Source organism: Bos indicus, chromosome 6 (assembly GCF_029378745.1).
Source record: "Bos indicus isolate NIAB-ARS_2022 breed Sahiwal x Tharparkar chromosome 6, NIAB-ARS_B.indTharparkar_mat_pri_1.0, whole genome shotgun sequence".
NCBI classification, from domain to species: domain Eukaryota; kingdom Metazoa; phylum Chordata; class Mammalia; order Artiodactyla; family Bovidae; genus Bos; species Bos indicus.
In genome coordinates, this window is record NC_091765.1 from 91,005,441 (window position 1) to 91,027,726 (window position 22,286).

At 38.2% G+C, this 22,286-nt stretch overlaps 1 protein-coding gene across 4 annotated transcripts in view; it reads left to right on the forward strand.

Moving 5' to 3' along the window:
• THAP6 (THAP domain containing 6) overlaps positions 1–22,286 on the forward strand; it is a 28,284-nt gene that overhangs the window by 920 nt on the left and 5,078 nt on the right. For 2 of the 4 annotated variants that reach the window (XM_070791593.1, XM_019962930.2), the window contains exons 2-4: positions 740–842; positions 13,128–13,335; positions 17,691–17,816. In XM_070791593.1, coding sequence (XP_070647694.1) covers positions 763–842; positions 13,128–13,335; positions 17,691–17,816 — 414 coding nt within the window. In that variant the 5' untranslated portion in view covers positions 740–762. Of the gene's footprint in view, positions 1–15; positions 293–739; positions 843–13,127; positions 13,336–17,690; positions 17,817–22,286 lie in introns of those variants that run through there. The other 2 variants (XM_019962931.2, XM_019962933.2) reach the window with 2 other exon arrangements.

Below are 22,286 nucleotides of genomic sequence, written 5' to 3' on the forward strand. Positions count from 1 at the left end.
CCCGGCAGCTGCCGTAGCCTCGAGAAAGGGGCGGAGCTCTTGCCTGGCCTCCGGGCTGGGAGCGAATCCTAGCGCGCGCGCGGCGACGACCGAGTAGCCAGGCGCTCGTCAGCGACCCTAATGCCTTTTTGTCCCTTTCTTCATTACTTCCTCATCATTCATTCAGTAGTATATTAACATTTACTATGTGCCAGTCACCAGCTACGCCATGGGAACGAAAGTGACCAAAAACGGTTCTGGGAACTCATACTGGTGAAGGAGAAAGAGAGTCCACAGACTCCCTGAAATAAATGTAGGTTTACAGCTTGAAGAAGTGCTAGGAAGGGGAAGTGTGTGTTCCAAGAGAGCTAGTACTAGAGGGAATCTGACTTAATCGGGTGTCAAGGAAGGTTTCCCTGAGGAAGAAACGCTTGAGCTGAGAGCTCAAAATGAGCAATCTAGGAGGCATCAGTGTGCCAGGATCTGGTGACAGAGGGAACACATGCCTGTAAGAAGTAGTGGGAGGGAAATGTACCCACCCCCCCCTGAAACTGACATAAGGCTTAGCTGAATATGACCTGCCTTGTTAAAGAGTCAAACCCCTAGAAAATTTTATGAGCAGAGCTGCGGGTTTTGAAAGAAAATATTTGCCTTTGGCTTTCTAACCTCATGTAATGTTACGTGGAACGTACTGGGAAAGGTAAATATGTACGCCTTAGCTTTGAGGTTACTGACGCTTGCCCCCTTAATTTTCTTTCAGTTCTCGTGTGAGTTGCTGAAACCATGGTGAAATGTTGCTCGGCCGTTGGATGTGCCTCTCGCTGTTTACCAAATTCCAAGTTAAAAGGACTGACATTTCACGTGTAAGAGTCTGCTGTAGTTAAGCCAAGTACTTTTTGACTGTTAAAAGAAGCAAAAGACAGGTCTACTTAAATCTTCATTTTGCAGCCACTTGCTTTACCCCTGAGCTATACCCCCTAGATCTTTGATTTTGAACTTTAGGTCTCAACTTCTTTTTTAATAACCTTTTTAATTGAATTTGAAGTGACAATAATAATTTTACATTTTTATAATTAGTTCAGAAGCTTAAGATACCTGCAAAGATATCACAGATTAACAAAAATATCATCAAACCTTTTTGCTAATATTACTATTTTGCATTTTAACATACCTTCAAAGAAATTGTGTTGTTTACATGTAGTTTACAATCCAAATCAAGAATCTCTGCCAGATATATTCTGTCCTTTAAAAATAAATCAGGCTTATGTTTATGTTGATGTTTAAAAATAGATCAAGCTTATGTTACAGAGAAAAGGGTATAAATTACAACTTCAGACCAAGTTTAGCTGTACTGCAGATAAATCACTTCAGTTCAGTTCAGTCGCTGAGTCATGTCCGACTCTCTGCGACCCCATGAACCGCAGCACACCAGGCCTCCCCCAGCTCCCGGAGTTTACTCAAACTCATGTCCATCGAGTCAGTGACGCCATCCAGCCATCTCATCCTCTGTAGTCCCCTTCTCCTACTTGCCACCGATCCCTCCCAGCATCAGAGTCTTTTCCAATGAGTCAACTCTTCGCATGAGATGGCCAAAGTATTGGAGTTTCAGCTTTAGCATCAGTCCTTCCAATGAACACCCAGGACTGATCTCCTTCAGAATGGACTGGTTGGATCTCCTTGCAGTCCAAGGGACTCTCAAGAGTCTTCTCCAACACCACAGTTCAAAAGCATCGATTCTTAGGTGCTCAGCTTTCTTCACAGTCCAACTCTTACATCCATACATGACCTCTGGAAAAACCTTGACTAGACGGACCTTTGTTGGCAAAGTAATGTCTCTGCTTTTCAATATGCTATCTAGATTGGTCATAACTTTCCTTTCAAGAAGTAAGCATCTTTTAATTTCATGGCTGAAATCACCATCTGCAGTGATTTTGGAGCCCAAAAAAATAAAGTCTGACACTGTTTCCCCATCTATTTCCCATGAAGTGATGGGACCAGATGCCATGATCTTTGTTTTCTGAATGTTGAGCTTTAAGCCAACTTTTTCACTCTCCTCTTTCATCTTTCATCAAGAGGCTTTTTAGTTCCTCTTCACTTTCTGCCATAAGGGTGGTGTCATCTGCATATCTGAGGTTATTGATATTTCTCCCAGCAATCTTGATTCCAGCTTGTGCTTCTTCCAGCCCAGCATTTCTCATGATGTACTCTGCATAGAAGTTAAATAAACAGGGTGACAATATACAACCTTGATGTACTCCTTTTCCTATTTGGAACCAGTCTGTTGTTCCATGTCCAGTTCTAACTGTTGCTTCCTGACCTGCATATAGGTTTCTCAAGAGCCAGGTCAGGTGGTCTGGTATTCCCATCTCTTTCAGAATCTTCTACAGTTTATTGTGATCCACACAGTCAAAGGCTTTGGCATAATCAATAAAGCAGAAATAGATGTTTTTCTGAACTCCCTTGCTTTTTCCATGATCCATCGGATGTTGGCAATTTGATATCTGGTTCCTCTGCCTTTTCTTTTTTTTGCATATAGACATTGTATTTATTTTTTTATTTTTTTTTTTAAATTTAAATGTATTTATTTTAATTAGAGGCTAGTTACTTTACAATATGGTATTGGTTTTGCCATACATCAACATGAATCCACCACGGATGTACACGTGTTCCCAATCCTGAACCCCCCTCCCACCTCCCTTCCCATACCATCCCTCTGGGTCATCCCAGTGCACCAGCCCCAAGCATCCTGTATCCTGCATCGAACCTGGACTGGCGATTCGTTTCTTTTATGATATTATACATGTTTCAATGCCATTCTCCCAAATTATCCCACCCTCGCCCTCTCCCACAGAGTCCAAAAGACTGTGCTATACATCTGTGGCTCTTTTGCTGTGTCACATACAGGGTTATCATTACCATCTTTCTAAATTCCATATATATGTGTTAGTATACTGTATTGGTGTTTTTCTTTCTGGCTTACTTCACTCTGTATAATAGGCTCCAGTTTCAACCACCTCATTAGAACTGATTCAAATGTATTCTTTTTAATGGCTGAGTAATACTCCATTGTGTATATGTACAACAGCTTTCTTACCCATTCATCTGCTGATGGATATCTAGGTTGCTATCATGTCCTGGCCATTATAAACAGTGCTGCGATGAACATTTGGGTACACGTGTCTCTTTCAATTCTGGTTTCCTTGGTGTGTATGCCCAGCAGTGGGATTGCTGGGTCGTATGGTGGTTCTATTTCCAGTTTTATAAGAAATCTCCACACTGTTCTCCATAGTGGCTGTACTAGTTTGCATTCCCACCAGCGGTGTAAGAGGATTCCCTTTTCTTCACATCCTCTCCAGCATTTATTGCTTGTAGACTTTTGGATCGCAGCCATTCTGACTGGCGTGAAATGGTACCTCATTGTGGTTTTGATTTGCATTTCTCTGATAATGAGTGATGTTGAGCATCTTTTCATGTGTTTGTTAGCCATCTGTATGTCTTCTTTGGAGAAATGTCTGTTTAGTTCTTTGGCCCATTTTTTGATTGGGTCGTTTATTTTTCTGGAATTGAGCTGCAGGAGTTGCTTGTATATTTTTGAGATTAGTTGTTTGTCAGTTGCTTCATTTGCTATTATTTTCTCCCATTCTGAAGGCTGTCTTTTCACCTTGCTTATAGTTTCTTTTGTTGTGCAGAAGCTTTTAATTTAAATTAGATCCCATTTATTTATTTTTGCTTTTATTTCCAATATTCTGGGAGGTGGGTCATAGAGGATCCTGCTGTGATTTATGTCAAGAGTGTTTTGCCTATGTTCTCCTTTAGGAGTTTTATAGTTTCTGGTCTGACGTTTAGATCTTTAATCCATTTTGAGTTTATTTTTGTGTATGCTGTTAGAAAGTCTTCTAGTTTCATTCTTTTATACTGAAGTGGTTGACCAGTTTTCCCAGCACCACTTGTTAAAGAGATTGTCTTTTCTCCATTGTATATTATTGTCTCCTTTGTCAAAGATAAGGTGTCCATAGGTGCATGGGTTTATCTCTGGGCTTTCTATTTTGTTCCATTGATCTATATTTCTGTCTTTGTTCTAGTACCATACTCTCTTGATGACTGTGGCTTTGTAGTAGAGCCTGAAGTCAGGCAGGTTGATTCCTCCAGTTCCATTCTTCTTTCTCAAGATTGCTTTGGCTGTTCGAGGTTTTTTGTATTTCCATACAAGTTGTGAAATTATTTGTTCTAGCTCTGTGAAAAATACCGTTGGTAGCTTGATAGGGATTGCATTGACTCTATAGATTGCTTTGAGTAGTATACTCATTTTCACTATATTGATTCTTCCGATCCATGAACATGGTATATTTCTTCATCTATTAGTGTCCTCTTTGATTTCTTTCATCAGTGTTTTATAGTTTTCTATATATAGGTCTTTAGTTTCTTTAGGTAGATATATTCCTAAGTATTTTATTCTTTTTGTTGCAATGGTGAGTGGGATTGTTTCCTTAATTTCTCTTTCTGTTTTCTCATTATAAGTGTATAGGAATGCAAGGGATTTCTGTGTGTTAATTTTGTATCCTGCAACATTACTATATTCATTGATTAGCTCTAGTAATTTTCTGGTGGAGTCTTTAGGGTTTTCTATTGTAGAGGATCATGTCATCTGCAAACAGTGAGAGTTTTACTTCTTCTTTTCCAATCTGGATTCCTTTTATTTCTTTTTCTGCTCTTACTTCTGTGGCCAAAACTTCCAAAACTATGTTGAATAGTAGTGGTGAAAGTGGGCACCCTTGCCTTGTTCCTGACTTTAGGGGAACTGCTTTCAATTTTTCACCATTGAGGATAATGTTTGCTGTGGGTTTGTCATATATATCTATTATTATGTTGAGGTATGTTCCTTCTATTCCTGCTTTATGGAGTGTTTTTATCATAAATGGATGTTGAATTTTGTCAAAGGCTTTCTCTGCATCTATTGAGATAATCATATGGCTTTTATTTTTCAATTTGTTAATGTGGTATATTACATTGATTGATTTGCAGATATTGAAGAATCCTTGCATCCCTGGGATAAAGCCCACTTGGTCATGGTGTATGATCTTTTTAATGTGTTGTTGGATTCTGACTGCTAGAATTTTGTTAAGAATTTTTGCATCTATGTTCATCAGTGATATTGGCCTGTAGTTTTCTTTTTTTGTGGCATCTTTGTCAGGTTTTGGTATTAGGGTGATGGTGGCCTCATAGAATGAGTTTGGAAGTTGACCTTCCTCTGCAATTTTCTGGAAGAGTTTGAGTAGGATAGGTGTTAGCTCTTCTCTAAATTTTTGGTAGAATTCAGCTGTGAAGCCGTCTGGACCTGGGCTTTTGTTTGCTGGAAGATTTCTGATTACAGTTTCAATTTCCGTGCTTGTGATGGGTCTGTTAAGATTTTCTGTTTCTTCCTGGTTCAGTTTTGGAAAGTTGTACTTTTCTAAGAATTTGTCCATTTCTTCCACGTTGTCCATTTTACTGGCATATAATTGCTGATAGTAGTCTCTTATGATCCTTTGTATTTGTGTGTTGTCTGTTGTGATCTCTCCCATTTTCATTTCTAATTTTATTGATTTGGTTTTCTCCCTTTGTTTCTTAATGAGTCTGACTAATGGTTTGTCAATTTTATTTATCCTTTCAAAGAACCAGCTTTTAGCTTTGTTGATTTTTGCTATGGTCTCCTTTGTTTCTTTTGCATTTATTTCTGCCCTAATTTTTAAGATTTCTTTCTTTCTACTCACCCTGGGGTTCTTCATTTCTTCCTTTTCTAGTTGCTTTAGGTGTAGAGTTAGATTATTTATTGGACTTTTTTCTTGTTTCTTGAGGTATGCCTGTATTGCTATGAACTTTCCCCTTAGCACTGCTTTTACAGTGTCCCATAGGTTTTGGGTTGTTGTGTTTTAATTTTCATTCGTTTCTATGCATATTTTGATTTCTTTTTTGATTTCTTCTGAGATTTGTTGGTTATTCAGCAGCTTGTTGTTCAGCCTCCATATGTTGGAATTTTTAATAGTTTTTCTTCTGTAATTGAGATCTAATCTTACTGCATTGTGGTCAGAAAAGATGCTTGGAATGATTTCAATTTTTTTGAATTTACCAAGGTTAGATTTATGGCCCAGGATGTGATCTATCCTGGAAAAGGTTCCGTGTGCACTTGAGAAAAAGGTGAAATTCATTGTTTTGGAGTGAAATGTCCTATAGATATCAATTAGGTCTAACTGGTCTATTGTATCAGTTAAAGTTTGTGTTTCTTTGTTAATTTTCTGTTTAGTTGATGTATCCATAGGTGTGAGTGGGATATTAAAGTCTCCCACTATTATTGTGTTATTGTTAATTTCCCCTTTCATACTTGTTAGCATTTGTCTTACATATTGTGTTGCTCCTATATTGGGTGCATATATATTTATAATTCTTATATCTTCTTCTTGGATTGATCCTTTGATCATTATATAGTGTCCTTCTTTGTCTCTTTTCACAGCCTTTGTTTTAAAGTCTATTTTATCTGATATGAGTATTGCTACTCCTGCTTTCTTTTGATCTCTATTTGCATGGAATATCTTTTTCCAGCCCTTCACTTTCAGTCTGTATGTGTACCCTGTTTTGAGGTGGGTCTCATGTAGACAACATATATAGGGGTCTTGTTTTTGTATCCATTCAGCCAGTCTTTGTCTTTTGGTTGGGGCATTCAACCCATTTACGTTTAAGGTAATTATTGATAAGTATGATCCCATTGCCATTTATTTTATTGTTTTGGGTTCGAGTTTATACACCGTTTTTGTGTCTCCTGTCTAAAGAATATCCTTTAGAATTTGTTGGAGAGCTGGTTTGGTGGTGCTGAATTCTCTCAGCTTTTGCTTGTCTGTAAAAATTTTGATTTCTCCTTCATATTTGAATGAGATCCTTGCTGGAAACAGTAATCTGGGCTGTAGGTTATTTTCTTTCATCACTTTACGTATGTTTTGCCATTCCCTCCTGGCCTGAAGAGTTTCTATTGAAAGATAAGCTGTTATCTTTATGGGAATCCCCTTGTGTGTTATTTGTTGTTTTTCCCTTGCTGCTTTTAATATTTGTTCTTTGTGTTTGATCTTTGTTAATTTGATTAATATGTGTCTTGGGGTGTTTCGCCTTGGGTTTATCCTGTTTGGGACTCTCTGGGTTTCTTGGACTTGGGTGATTATTTCCTTCCCCATTTTAGAGAAGTTCTCAACTATTATCTCCTCAAGTATTTTCTCATGGTCTTTCTTCTTGTCTTCTTCTGGTATTCCTATGATTTGAATGTTGGAGTGTTTAATATTGTCCTGGAGGTCTCTGAGATTGTCCTCATTTCTTTTAATTCGTTTTTCTTTTTTCCTCTCTGATTCATTTATTTCTACCATTCTATCTTCTACTTCACTAATCCTATCTTCTGCCTCCGTTATTCTACTATTTGTTGCCTCCAGAGTGTTTTTTATCTCATTTATTGCATTATTCATTATATATTGACTCTTTTTTATTTCTTCTAGGTCCTTGTTAAACCTTTCTTGCATTTTCTCAATCCTTGTCTCCAGGCTATTTATCTGTGATTCCATTTTTATTTCAAGATTTTGGATCATTTTCACTATCATTATTCAGAATTCTTTATCAGGTAGATTCCCTATCTCTTCCTCTTTGGTTTGGTTTGGTGGGCATTTATCCTGTTCCTTTACCTGCTGGGTATTCCTCTGTCTCTTCATCTTGTTTATATTGCTGAGTTTGGGGTGGCCTTTCTGTATTCTGGCAGTTTGTGGAGTTCTCTTTATTATGGAGTTTCCTCGCTGTGGGTGAGGTTGTACTGGTGGCTTGTCAAGGTTTCTTGGTTAGGGAAGTTTGTGTCAGTGTTCTGGTGGGTGGAGCTGGAATTCTCTCCGGAGTGCAATGAAGTGTCTAGTAATGAGTTATGAGATGTCAGTGGTTTTGGAGTAACTTTGGGCAGCCTGTATATTGAAGCTCAGGGCTGTGTTCCTGTGTTGCTGGAGAATTTGCTCTGGAACTTGTTGGCCCTTGGGTGGTGCTTGGTTTCAGTGTAGGTATGGAGGCATTTGATGAGCTCCTATTGATTAATGTTCGCTGGAGTCAGGAGTTCTCTGATGTTCTCAGGATTTGGACTTAAGCCTCCTGCTTCTGGTTTTTAGTCTTATTTTTACAGTAGGCTCAAGACTTCTATACAGCACCATTGATAAAACATCTAGGTTAAAGATGAAAAGTTTCTCCACAGTGAGGGACACCCAGAGAGGTTCACAGAGTTACATGGAGAAGAAGGAGGGAGTTAGAGGTGACCCAAATGTGATGAGGTGGAATCAAAAGAGGAGAGAGCAAGCTAGCCAGTAATCACTTCCTTATGTGCGCTCCACAGTCTGGACCACTCAGAGATATTCATGGAGTTACACAGAGAAAAGAAGAGGGAGGAAGGAGACAGAGGTGGCCAGGAGGATAAAAGGGGGGAATGAAAAGGAGAGAGACAGATCCAGCCAGTGATCAGTTCCTTAAGTGTTTTCCACCTTCTGGAACACACAGAGATTCTGAGAGTTGGGTAGAACAGAGAAGGGGGAGGGAAGAGACAGAGGCGACCTGGTAGAGAAAAAGGAGAGTCCAAAGGGGGAGAGAGCAGTCAAGCCAGTAATCTCACTCCCAAGTAAAAATGGGTACTGAAGATTGGGTTCTTAAAGGTACAAAATTGATAACAAATACCAAAAAGCAAAGATTAAAATTCTAGAGTAGAGGTTGGATTTTCAAAAATACAATATTAAAGAAAAGAAGAAGAAGGAAAAAAAAATAAAAGTCACAAAAATTATTTAAAAAAAATATATATATGGTTTGCTTTAAAAAAAGTCTTTTTTTAAAAAACTAATAGTAGGTTATAAAAATGAAAATTAAAGGAGTAATAGAGGACTTAAAATTTTTTTTAAGTTAAAAAGAAAAAAGAATGATAGTAAAAATAGTAAAAATATATCTAGGACTTTCTCTGGTGGTGTTGTGGGCAGTGTGGGGTCAGTTCATTTTTGGATAGTTCCTTGGTCCAGCTTTTATTTCTCAAGATCTAGGCCCCTTCCTATGTAGTCGGTACTAACTACAGGATTTTAATCTGTTGCACTGTCATTTCCAAGGCGGTTCCCTCGGTGCCGGGGTCCAGCCCCGGCTGATCCAGGGTATTCGAAGGAGAGATGGCTTCGGCGACCTATTTATTTATTTATTTATCAAAGATATAAAGAGTAATAGAATGAGGATAGCTCAGTAGGAAAATTCAGTGGAGAAAAAAAGCTGAGTAGCTTGGTTTACGCAGAAAATCAGTATAACCCGTGACACCAGGTTAGCTCTGACCACGGAGGCCGCAGGCACCCTCTCGAATAGCGGAAGGTGCCCCACCTTAGACACCTTCTCGAGTGGGTCTTAGAAGCCCAGGCAAATAAATGGTCACAGGGGACCTCCGCGCTCCAGATGGAGACTCAGCTGGAAATTGAGGAGAAAATGACATGGGGAGACCAAGCTTTGGTGAGCAAGGCCCGTAGCTTTATTTCCAACAGGGGTTTTTATACCCTAAGTTACACATAGAGGATAATAGGGGATGCAAAGTCAGCAGTCTCTGATCCTTATCAAAAACCAGTGTTTCTTTCCTGCAAATTTATCGTATACAAATGGTTTAGGTGATTTACATCATCTTCTGGCCAGAAGGCCTATTAACATTTTATGACTCTTGACAAAGACTTATTTTCTCTAAGAGTAATTATTTTAAGGTTTGGCGCCATCTTCCGAAGGTGTTAGATAAAATTGCATTCCTGTAGGGTGGATGTGTAATGGGTTTACAACAAAGGAAAGAATTTATTACCTTAAGGGTCTAAAGTTACTAACACCAAGGCCACTACTTATTTTTTCTACATACCAACTATTAATTAATACATATTCAAGGATACAATACAGGGGATGTGAAAACTTGGCAACAAGCATTGGCTCATCAATGAAATCTTTTACTAGTTTTTATTCTGACAGTTTCTAACTCTCTGAGAGGCTCTAAGCTATTTGAATATCTTAAGCTTCTCGTGCCCCTCGAGGCTGGGAGACTGTAAACAATCGTATGCATAGCTGTAGGAGTCTGGGTAAACTTGTCAGGTGAATTAGAGAGCTATCTGAGGGGTTTGGATTTAAACACTACTAATTGCCCAGGAACTTTATTAATTGGAGCTGTAAGTTAACTCTTTGACAGAGAGAGCGAGATGGTGGTGGGGGACAGCCCCCAGTAAAGTCAGAGGTGAGAGCACAAAGCAATAAAGTAAGCAGACTCTGGTTTTTTGGGGGTAGATGCTCGAGAATATCCAGGGGGACTCCTGAGGCTCAATCCCGCCTTTGCGTATGCCGAGCCTCCTTCCTCATGACCTTTGTCACGAGTGGAATGCCTCTCGCCGGCTCCCGGCACCTCGGTTTTAGCTTCTTCTGTTTGCTGGTCTCTTCAGTGTCTGATTTCCGCCCTGACACAAGGGGGGCGGTGGTGGACACTTTTTTTTAGGCTCAGTTGTTCAGTCGCGCTGTGGGGAGGGACACTGCAAACAACACTGGCGTGTGCTCACAATGTCTCAGCCACACTGGGCCTGCTCCTGCTCACAGAGCGTGCACCCTGCCTGCCCACACAGCTCAGGCTCTAGGTTGCTCTGCCTGGAACCATCCGAGGCCGGCCCTGGGCTGCATGCACCTCCCAGGGCTAAGCCTCTCAGGTTCAGGCACTCGGGTAGTCCTCAGAGGTGCAGACTCCATTGGGCCTGCGTTTTGTGCCCTTCCCAGCTCCAAGCAGCTCGGGTGATGAGGTGTTTGGCGAGCGCGGTCACTGCAACTTATTGCCTCTCCCATCCCTGCCACTCGGTTTTCTGGGTGTACAACGGGCGCACCTTCTCAGGCGGATAATGACTGTCCAAAACCCCAAGAAGTCTTAGTTAGCAAAGAAGCCTACTTGCAGTTTGGTAGATAATGTCTCTCTGGGGCTGCAATTGCCCCTTTCTGGCTCTGGCTGCCTGTCACCGGAGGGGGATGGTCTGTAGCCGGCTAGTTCTGTTCAGTGCTTTGTTCTCTGCGCGGGCCTGGCGGTATCTTAGGGCTTTTCACGTGGTAGCTATCCCACAGTCTGGTTTGCTAGCCCAGATTATTTCGCTCTGATTACCCTCGGGGCATTCAGGCCCGATCCTTACTCTAAGCAATGCAGCCCATGCCTCCCTGCCCAGCCCCTGCTTGCTAGTGGCGGGTGCAGGTGTCTGGGCTGCTTCTCCGCTGGGGGAGTTACCATTGGGCTCGTAATCTGTGGGTTTTAATTATTTACTTATTTTTCCTCCCTATTATGTTGCCCTCTGTGCTTCCAAGGCAAGCCACAGACTTCGGCAGTAAGAGTGTTTCCTGGTGTTTGGAAACTTCTCTCTTTTTAAGACTCCCTTCCTGGGATGGAGCTCCATCCCTACCTCTTTTGTCTCTTTTTTTGTCTTTTATATGTTTCCTACCTCCTTTCGAAGACAATGGGCTGCTTTTCTGGGTGCTTGATGTCCTCTGCCGGCATTCAGAAGTTGTTATGTGGAGTTTACTCGGCGTTTAAATGTTCTTTTGATGAATTTGTGGGGGAGAAAGTGGTCTCCCCATCCTATTGCTCTGCCATCTTAGGACAGCCCCCTCCTCTGCCTTTTCTAAAACCAGCTTGAACATCTGGAAGTTCACAGTTCACATATTGCTGAAGCCTGGCTTGGAGAATTTTGAGATGAGTGCAATTGTGCAGTAGTTTGAGCATTCTTTGGCATTGCCTTTCTTTGGGATTGGAATGAAAACGGACCTTTTCCAGTCCTGTGGCCACTGCTGAGTTTTCCAAATTTGCCGGCATATTGAGTGCAGTACTTTTCACAGCATCATCTTTCAGGATTTGAAATAGCTCAACTGGAATTCCACCACCACCAATAGCTTTGTTCGTAGTGATGCTTTCTAAGGCCCACTTGACTTCACATTCCAGGATGTCTGGCTCTAGGTCAGTGATCACACCATTGTGATTATCTTGGTCATGAAGATCTTTTTTGTACAGTTCTGTGTATTCTTGCCACCTCTTCTTAATATCTTCTGCTTCTGTTAGGTCCATACCATTTCTGTCCTTTATCGAGCCCATCTTTGCATGAAGTGTTCCCTTGGTATCTCTGATTTTCTTGAAGAGATCTCTAGCCTTTCCCATTCTGTTGTTTTCCTCTATTTCTTTGCATTGATCGCTGAGGAAGGCTTTCTTATCTCTCCTTGCTATTCTTTGGATCTCTGCATTCAGATGCTTATATCTTTCCTTTTCTCCTTTGCTTTTCGCTTCTCTTCTTTTCAAAGCTATTTGTAAGGCCTCCCCAGATAAATCAAGATGGTCCTAATTTAGTATTTTAGTCATTCTTCTGACAGCATAGGAAAGAAGGAGCAATAAAGTTTAATAATTATTCATTTGCTGAAGTTTTATTTTGTTGCTTTTGTGCCAGGTACTGTGCTATGTGCCAGAGAAAGATCTCCCAGCTACTTTGCTAAGTATAAGGAAATAAAAAATGAACATGTGTACCCCACTTTATTCCAAAAAAGACTTGAACCAGCTTGGAAAATTGGAAAAGATATGGCTATTAACCTCCAGATCTCAAAATGGTTCTGATCTCCAAAATTCCAAATTCCGCAGGTGTTCTCTGCATTCATTCACCAAGCATTTACACCCTTGTTTTGTATTAAATATTGTACTAAACAACTTTTTGATGTTGATAGAACATTGGAACTACAAGTGTCTCTGTTCATCTGGGATAAATTCATCAGATAGGAAAAGGCCCAAGTGATATTCTTCATCATCTATAGATGAAGAAAAACCTTCAGTTGTGAATTTTACTCTAAGGTATTAAATGTCTTTGGAAGCTTTTCTTCTTTATAATATGAGAAAGAATTAAATGAGGGCTATTTGCCTGCAGCATGTTTGGTACAAAAATCTGAGTATTAAAACTGAAAGTTATAAAACCATAAATTGCAGTGGTTTCCTAAATATTCCAGTTTCAAGAGTAATAACAAACCAGTTAAAGAATCAATTTAGGCACAGCCTTTTAATTCAAGTATATGTGTTAAATTAAACATCAATACTTTATGTATTTTTTTTCTAGATTCCCTACAGATGAAAACATCAAAAGAAAATGGGTATTAGCAATGAAAAGACTTGACGTGAATGCTGCAGGCATTTGGGAGCCTAAAAAAGGAGATGTGTTGTGTTCAAGACACTTTAAGAAGACAGATTTTGACAGAAGTACTCCAAATATTAAACTGAAACCTGGAGTCATACCTTCTATTTTTGATTCCGTATCTCACTCACAGGTTTGTTTATCAGATGCTGCTTAACCATCATTACTCACTTTTTAGGGACTATTTAAGAACCTTCACACACTTGCTACCATTTTTTACTATTTGCTTATTGATTTGAAAACCATTCTTTAAGTTTTTTTAGATTTGTAAACTGTGTAAGCTTTTCTAAAGAGTAGTAAGAGTGTTTTACCAGTAGCCCCTCAGAAATGTTAATATCTGTACCTTACTAAGGTTTGGTGAAGCAAACTTGAGTTAGTATAGCTCAAGATTTGGGTCTAAAAATTGGAGGAATGTTAGAGTTGAACTGAAGTTCCAAGCTGGCAGTGCGCCTCACACTGGAGCAAAAGTCAAGAGCAGAGCCGCAACAGACACAAAGTATACTTTGAGAGCCACATATTCACACTTAAAGCCTGAGTAGAACTGGAAGGTAGAAAACCAAAAGATGAGAAGGAAAGAAGAGGTCAAAAACAAGAAGATAAAAGGATTGTTTAAGGAAACTCTAGTTGTATTCTGTGGCTTTTCTCAATGATTTTAGTGCCATGGATGAGCTGCTTCACCCTCAGTATCTCTCTTGACTTCATATACCTGAACGCGTACTCACTTTCAGAAACTCTAGAGATTGACTGATTCCAATGTGGAAAATTCAGGGAGGGCCTGTGGTTCCCATACCAATAGGAATGAACCTCTATTGAAAGGTATCTCCTTCCTGACAGCTGGAAACAGGAAGTAGTTCAGAAGATCTACTCCCATAGGGGTCTTGGTCACATTTGCAGATGTTCGTACCTCAGTACTTGAGTTATATAATGGAAACTGACTCAGTTTCTTCCATGTTAATAAATGTACAGTATCTTCTGCAATTTGCTCTAAAGGATTTGTTTCCTATACCATGGTGTCATCTATAGTCTTAAGCGAACCTTTAAAAATATGGACATAATAAGTCAAATAAGCAATAAATTACTAACTTCCAAAAGTTATTTCCTAATAACAAGGAAATCACAGAATCCAGAAGTAACACTGTTAACACTCTATGTGGATCTTTTCTGTCATTTTTATGTGTATGTTTGTATATAAATACATCTCTATTTATAATTCTTACAGAATACGATTATACTGTATATCCTTTTTATTTGCTTTGCTCTTTTTTTAACATTCATACAGTGCTTACTGTGTGCCAGGCAGTAATCTAAGCACTTTACATATATTTTGACTCTTTTAGTCCCCTAAACTACCATAAGAGTTAAATAATCTTATTCTCATTTGACCACTTGAGAAAATTTAGACCCAGAAAACTAGAATACATTCCCCAAGTCACACTGCTGTTAAATGGCAGAGGCTGGATTTAAACCCAGGTATTTTAGCTCCAAAGTTCACTCTTAACTATTATAATATTTTCCATGATGTTAAATATTTTTATATAACAATGGCTTTCAAATTTAGTCTACCTAAATATTATCCAGGGAGCTTGGCTTAAAATGCAGAATCCTAACCAGCTCTCCCAAAATATTTGATTCAGCAAGTTTGCTTTGGAGTCTAGGATCTGTATTTTTTGATAGGTACCCTGCATGATTGTGTTGCAGCTCAATGGATCACATTTTTAAGAGAAACCTATATGGAACATCAATTTTTTTTTTTAACTAAACTTTATACTGAAGTCAACATCAGTTCAGTTCAGTTCAGTTCAGTCACTCAGTTGTGTCCGACTCTTTGCAACCCCATGAAAAGCAGCACGCCAGGCCTCCCTGTCCATCACCAACTCCCGGAGTTCACTCAGACTCATGTCCATCGAGTCAGTGATGCCATCCAGCCATCTCATCCTCTGTCGTCCCCTTCTCCTCCTGCCCCCAATCCCTCCCAGCATCAGAGTCTTTTCCAATGAGTCAGCTCTTCGCATGAGGTGCCCAAAGTACTGGAGTTTCAGCTTTAGCGTCATTGCTTCCAAAGAAATCCCAGGGCTGATCTCCTTCAGAATGGACTGGTTGGAAAAAAAAAAAAAGAATGGACTGGTTGGATCTCCTTGCAGTCCAAGGGACTCTCAAGAGTCTTCTCCAACACCACAGTTCAAAAGCATCAAACAAATGCACACATCATAAGCGTATAGACCACTGGACTTTCACAAAGTGAATACACTCATGTAACTCCTCTCAGACCAAGACGGAGAAAGTTATCAATACCCCAGAAGCTTCCCTCATGCTCTTTCCCAGTCCCTACACCCTCGAAAGTACCACTATCCTGACTTTTATTGCTGTCAGTTATTGTAAATGGAGTCATATAGTACATACTCTGTTCTGTGGCTGCTTTCACTCAACATCTTGCTCTTGTGATTCATCCACATTGCAGCATGTGGTACTTACTAGTCCATGTATTTTCTTTGCACTATAATATTCTATTGTATTTGTTGTTGTTCAGTGCTAAGTAATGTCCAACTTTATGTGACCTCATGAACTTCAGTGCACCAGGCCTCCCTGTCCTCACCATTTCCCAGAGTTTGCTCAAACTCATGTCCATTGAGTTGGTGATGCCATCCAGTCATCTCATCTTTTGCTGCTCCCTTCTCCTCAATCTTTCCCAGCGTCGGGGTCTTTTCCAGTGAGTCAGCTCTTCACATCAAGTGGCCAAAGTTTTGGAACTTCAGCTTCAGCATCAATCCTTCCAATGAATATTCAGGGTTGATTTCCTTTAGGATTGACTAGTTTGATCTCCTTGCAGTCCAAGAGACTCTCAAGAGTCTTCTCTAGCACCACATTTCAAAAACATCAGTTCTTCAGCACATTGTATAAATAAACTATAATTTCTATTCTACTGTTGATGAACATTTGGATTTTCACTTTGGAGCTATTATGAATGGTGTAACTACAAACATTTTTGTCCATGCCTTTTGATACACTTAAATGTACACATTTCTACAGAATATATGTATATTTATGTTAGAAGTGGAATTGCTGGATCCTAGGATCAGCTTGAGTAGATATCACCATAGTTTTCCAAAGTGGTTTTACCAACTTATACCCCCACCATCAGCTTATAAGAGTTCCTATGATTCTATATCCTTTCTCATATTTAGTGATATCATCTTTACAGTACATTTTTAATGACCATATAGTGATTGATCCAGTGTATGGACAATAAATACTTTATGTAATCAATCCTTACCATTGTATATAGATTATCATCTTTCACTGTTTTTAGAAGCATTAGAATGAACATTATTGTAGTTAAATCTATGTACATATCCTTATTTCCCCAAACTAATTTCCTGGAAATAAAATAGCTAGACCAAAACTTACACACATTTTTAAGTCTTTTGCTTTTGATGCAAGCCTCCCAAAAGCCCATCGTAAAGTCTGTATCAGTCTACTGCCCTACTAATAGTTATGCATTAAAGTGTCTGTCCATCCTAATCCTCAGTGTAAGTTGTGTTTTTAACCTTTGCTGAAATTGATAGGCATAGATGACATCTTATTGTTTTAATATATCTTTGAATATTAGTGCATTTATGCATTATTTCCTGTGTTCATTAGACAGTTTTACTTCTTCTTTCCTGAATAACTTATTCAAGTCTTCTAGTTTTATCTTTTTCTAAGCTGTTTTATAACAACAATAGATATTGAGGATATGAATCATTTAACTATGTTGCAGTTACTTTTTGTTCTTTGTCTTTAGTTCTAATTATGGTGTTGGTTTGTTTTGTGTGAGATACATTTTTTTAAGTAGTCCTATATTTTCTCTTGTGCTGTCTGATTTAAGATTTTATAAATATTTCCCATGTATTTTTCTACTTCCTCATTGTTTTCATTTTTACATGAATTTTCATTATGTAGAAATTCATTGTGATTTACTGTACATAAATGATAAAACTTTTTCATAATTAATTCATTTTTCATGACTTATAGCCTTTCTCCACTTATTTAGAATGCCATTTTTTATCCTGAAGGCTCTTATCTACATGATCTACTCATATTTTTCTTAAGAGAATAGTCTTCTGACCCAAGGCTAGAACCCATATCTCCTGTGCCTCCTGCTTGGCAGGCAGATCTTTACCGCTGAACCATCTGAGAAGCCAAAAGAATAGTACACTATCTTAAATATTCTTTCCTTGTAGGATATTTTTAATACCTTGTAGGATATACCTTCCCTCATCATCATTCTTTTTTTTAAGGAAAATTCGTGTTTCCAGGTAAACTTTAAAGTTATTTTAGGGAAGTTCCTTTAAAGTAATCTTAGTGAATTTAAACTTTACTGACTGTTAAAAGCAATTTCCACTAAAAAAATATATAATAATTTTACTACAAAAAGTTAAGAAGGTTAAAAATTTACAAAAGGACAGAAATATCTACAATGATTGATTAACAATTAACTATTCTTAACAGGGGAAAAGAGAAAAGCTTCATTATAGGAAAAACTTCACCCTCAAAGCCCTTCCAGTTACAAACCACAATCACAAGCTTGTTGATACTTCCTCGTGTGTTGAAGAATTCCAGTCCCAGTTCATTTTTGTAAGTAAAATTACTGGGCTAAAGTTGATATTTTTAAGATGAACATGCCCTCTCTGTTAGGATTAAGCTTTTTAAAATCTTACTGAAAAATTAGGAGTTCAGGTTTTTGAGATTTTTTTTAATATGTAATAACCAAAAGTAATATTGCTTCCAAGGGCCATTATAATTTATATATACGTATTTAATTCAAAGAATGCTTTCACAAAAATATTTCAACCAGTCAGTTCAGTTTAGTTCAGTTGCTCAGTTGTGTCCGACTCTTTGTGACCCCATGAACTGCAGCACACCAGTACGCCTGTCCATCACCAACTCCTGGAGTTTGCTCAAATTCATGTCCATCGAGTCAGTGATGCCATCCAACTGTCTCATCCTCTGTCGTCCCCTTCTCCTCCTGCCTTCAGTCTTTGCCAGCATCAGGGTCTTTTCCAGTGAGTCAGTTATTCACATCAGATGGCTAAAGTGTTGGAGCTTCAGCTTCAACATCAGTCCTTCCAGTGAATATCCAGGACTGATTTCCTTTAGGGTTGACTGGTTTGATTTCCTTGCAGTCCAAGGGACTCTCAAGAGTCTTCTCCAACACCACAGTCCTAAAGCATCAATTCTTCGGTGCTTAGCTTTCTTTATGGTTCGATTCTCATATCCATACATGACTACTGGAAAAACCATAGCTTTGACTAGATAGACCTTTGTTAGCAAAATAATGTCAACCAATAAAATACAATAAATAATTCCTCCCTTTAGTTATTGGTATTGTAGGTTCTATGTGGAAATATCTAATTTTAAAAATAGTTATGTCTTTAGGTTTTCTTGAAGGACTATCATACACACACAGTATTGAAGCTTGCATTTATTTATTCATCTGATTGCTTTTTCATGTTAGAATCAGGCCTGGAATCCAGATCTGTTTTACTATCTTAATTACTATAGTTTTATAATAATGCTTAAAATCAGGTAGTGTTTATCAGTGTTAAATCTTCCAACTTTGTTCTTTTTCAAAGTTGTTTTGGATAGTCTTGGTCCTTTGCATTTTTATATGAATTTTAGAATCACTTTCATAAATTTCTACAAAATTCCTGCTAGAGTTTTGACTGGTATTCTGTTGAATCTACAGATCCATTTGGGAAGAATTGACATCTTAATAGTACTATTTTAAGTCTTCCAGCCCATCACTTCATATATTTAAACTTTTAAATTTTCTTAGCAGGGTTTTGTCATTTTCAGTGTAGTCTTTCGTTTTTTTTTGTCAGGTTTATCCCTAAGTATTTTGTATGTTTGGATGCTATTATAAACGGCATTGTTTTAATTACTGTTAGTATATGGAAATAAATTGACCTTTGTATATGAAACTGTATCTGTCAAACTTGCTAAACTCACATGTTAATTATCAAAGCTTTTTTGTAAAAGCTGTCAGGTTTTCTACAAAGATAATCATGATGTCTGTCATTGCTGCTGCTAAGTCACTTCAGTCATGTCCGACTCTGTGTGACCCCATAGACAGCAGCCCACCAGGCTCTGCCGTCCCTGGGATTCTTCAGGCAAGAACACTGGAGTGGGTTGCCATTTCCTTCTCCAATGCATGAAAGTGAAAAGTGAAAGGGAAAGTCGTGTCCGACTCTTAGCGACCCCATGGACTGCAGCCTACCAGGCTCCTCCGTCCATGGGATTTTCCAGGCAAGAGTACTGGAGTGGGGTGCCATTGCCTTCTCCGATGTCTGTCATTAAAAACAGTTTTAATTCTTCTTTTCCAATGTAAATACCTTCATTTCTTTTTCTTGCTTTATTGCACTACCTTGAACCTCCAAGGGTATGCTGAGTAGAAGTACTGAGAACTGATCTTTATGCTTTGCTCCTGATTTTAGGAGGAAGGCATCAGTCTTTCACCATTGAAGATATTCATATGATGTTAACTGTGGATTTTTCATAATTGCCCTTTATCAGACTGAGGAAGTACCTTTCTATTTTATTCTTTCAGTTTTAGTGAGATATAATCGACAATACATCACTGTATAAGTTTAAAGTGTACAGTAATGATTTAATTTACATTCATCATGAAGTGATCATCACAGTAAGTTTAGATGAACATCTATCATCTCATATAAGCAAAACTAAGAATTAGAAAAAACTTACAATGTGTGAGTTGAAAATTATATTGGAGAGAATTAATGGCATGTTTGAAGGCAGGAGGAAAAGGGGACATCAGAGGATGAGATGGTTTGGATGGCAGTACCAACTCAATGGACATGAATTTGAGTAAACTTTGGGAGTTGGCGATGGACAGGGAGGCCTGGCATGCTGCAGTCCATGGGGTCACAGAGAGTTGGACACAGCTGAGTGACTGAACTGAACTGAATAGCATGTTAGGTATGTCAGAAGAAAAGATTAGTTAAGGTAAAGATATAGCAATGGGAACTATCCAGAATGGACTACAGAGAGAAAAGGGAATGTTTAAAAAATGAAAAACATGAACAGAGCATCAGTGAGAAGTAGCACAACTTCAGACAGCCCAATATACATGTAATTAGACTCTCCAAAGGAAAAGGAAGAAAAGTTGAAATAGAAAGGAATATTTGAAGAAATCATGGCCATAATTTTTCCAGGTTTGATAAAAACTATAAACCCACAGATAAAAAGCTCAGCAATCCCAAGCACGAGAAACATGAATAAAACTAAACTAGGCTACATCATAATCAAATTATTCAAAACCATTGGAAAAGAAAATTCTTATGTCTTGATAAATTAACCCCTTTATTATTAAGAAATGGCCTTCTTTATCCCTGGTAATATTCTTTGCTCTGAAGTCTACTTTGTCTGATAGTAATATACCCACCGTAGTTATCTGTTATTAGTGTTATCCTAGTTGAAACCTTTAGTTTCAACCTATTTGTGTCTTTTTGTTTTAAGGTGTGTTTTTTCTTGGTGGCATGTCTATTGGGTCTTGATTTTTTAAATATAACTTGGTTATTTATAATCACTAATCTTTTCTATATATAATTTCTGCCTTTTATTTGGATTATTTAAACAATAATAATATAATTATCATATCACTTTATATCAGATTATCTAATGGGATATGGTTTGATTTAAATCTGTCATCATACTTATTTCCTGTTCCATTTAGTCTTTGTTCTCATTTTCTTCTTTTTTTGTCTTCTTTTCAATTAATTAAATTTTTTTATAATTCCATCTTATCTCCTTTTTTTAATTCATTCACCATAACTGTTAGTTGCTTTTGGGTCTATAATATCCATGTTTAACTTACCACAGGCCACATGATAAGTAATATTATTCCACTTAGTGTATAGTATACATATCTTACTATAGTATACTTTTATTTCTCTTCTCCAACCTTTTTGCTACAGCTGTCATACATTTCACTGTACATATGCTATGAACCACACATTACATTGATATTATTTTTGTTTAAGCAGTAAATTATCTTTTAAAAAGATTTAAATAACAAGAAAAAAAGGTATATGCTACCCATGTAGTTGCCACTGCAGGGCTTTTCATTCCTTTGTGTAAATCCATATTTCCATCTGGTATCATTCTGTCTGAAGGACTTAACTTTAATACTCCTTATAGTGCAGCTATGCTGGTGATAAATTCTTTCAGCTTTTATAAAATCATTACTTAGTCTGCTAAATAGTCATTATTTAGTCTGGAAAAACCTGAACAATCATTTAGTCTTCATTTTTGAAAGATATTGACAAATTCTGGGTTGAAAGTTTGGGAGTTTGTTGTTTTTAGTTTTTTTAAGATGTTGCTCCACTATATTCTCATATGCATGCTTGCTAATTAAAAATCTACTATCATTCTTATCTTTTTCCTTTGCTAAAAATTTTTCTTTGCTGCTGCTGCTGCTAAGTCACTTCAGTCGTGTCCAACTCTGTGCGACCCCATAGACGGCAGCCCACCAGGCTCCCCCGTCCCTGGGATTCTCCAGGCAAGAACACTGGAGTGGTTTGCTTTGCTAATGGTTTTAAATAATTTGATTATACCATAGTTTAGCTTTGTTCATGTTTCTTATGCTTGGGATTTATTGTTTCTTTATCTGTGAGTTTATAGTTTTTATCAAACTAGGAAAAATTTCAGTCATGATTTCTTCAAATAGTTCTTTCTTCCTCAACTTGTCTTCCTTTTCCTTTGGGGAGTCTAATTATGTGTATATTGGGCTGTCAGAAGTTGTGCCACCTCTACTCATGCTGTTCATTTTTTTGTATTTTAAATACTCCCTTTTCTCTCTGTAGTCCATTCTGGATAGTTCCTATTGCTGTATCTTCACCTTCACCAATCTTCTGAAATTTCTAATCTGCCATTGCTGCTGCTAAGTCACTTCAGTCATGTCCGACTCTGTGTGACCCCAGAGATGAAATCCCAGTCCCTGGGATTCTTCAGGCAAGAACACTGGAATGGGTTGCCATTTCCTTCTCCAATGCATGAAAGTGAAAAGTGAAAGGGAAAGTCGTGTCC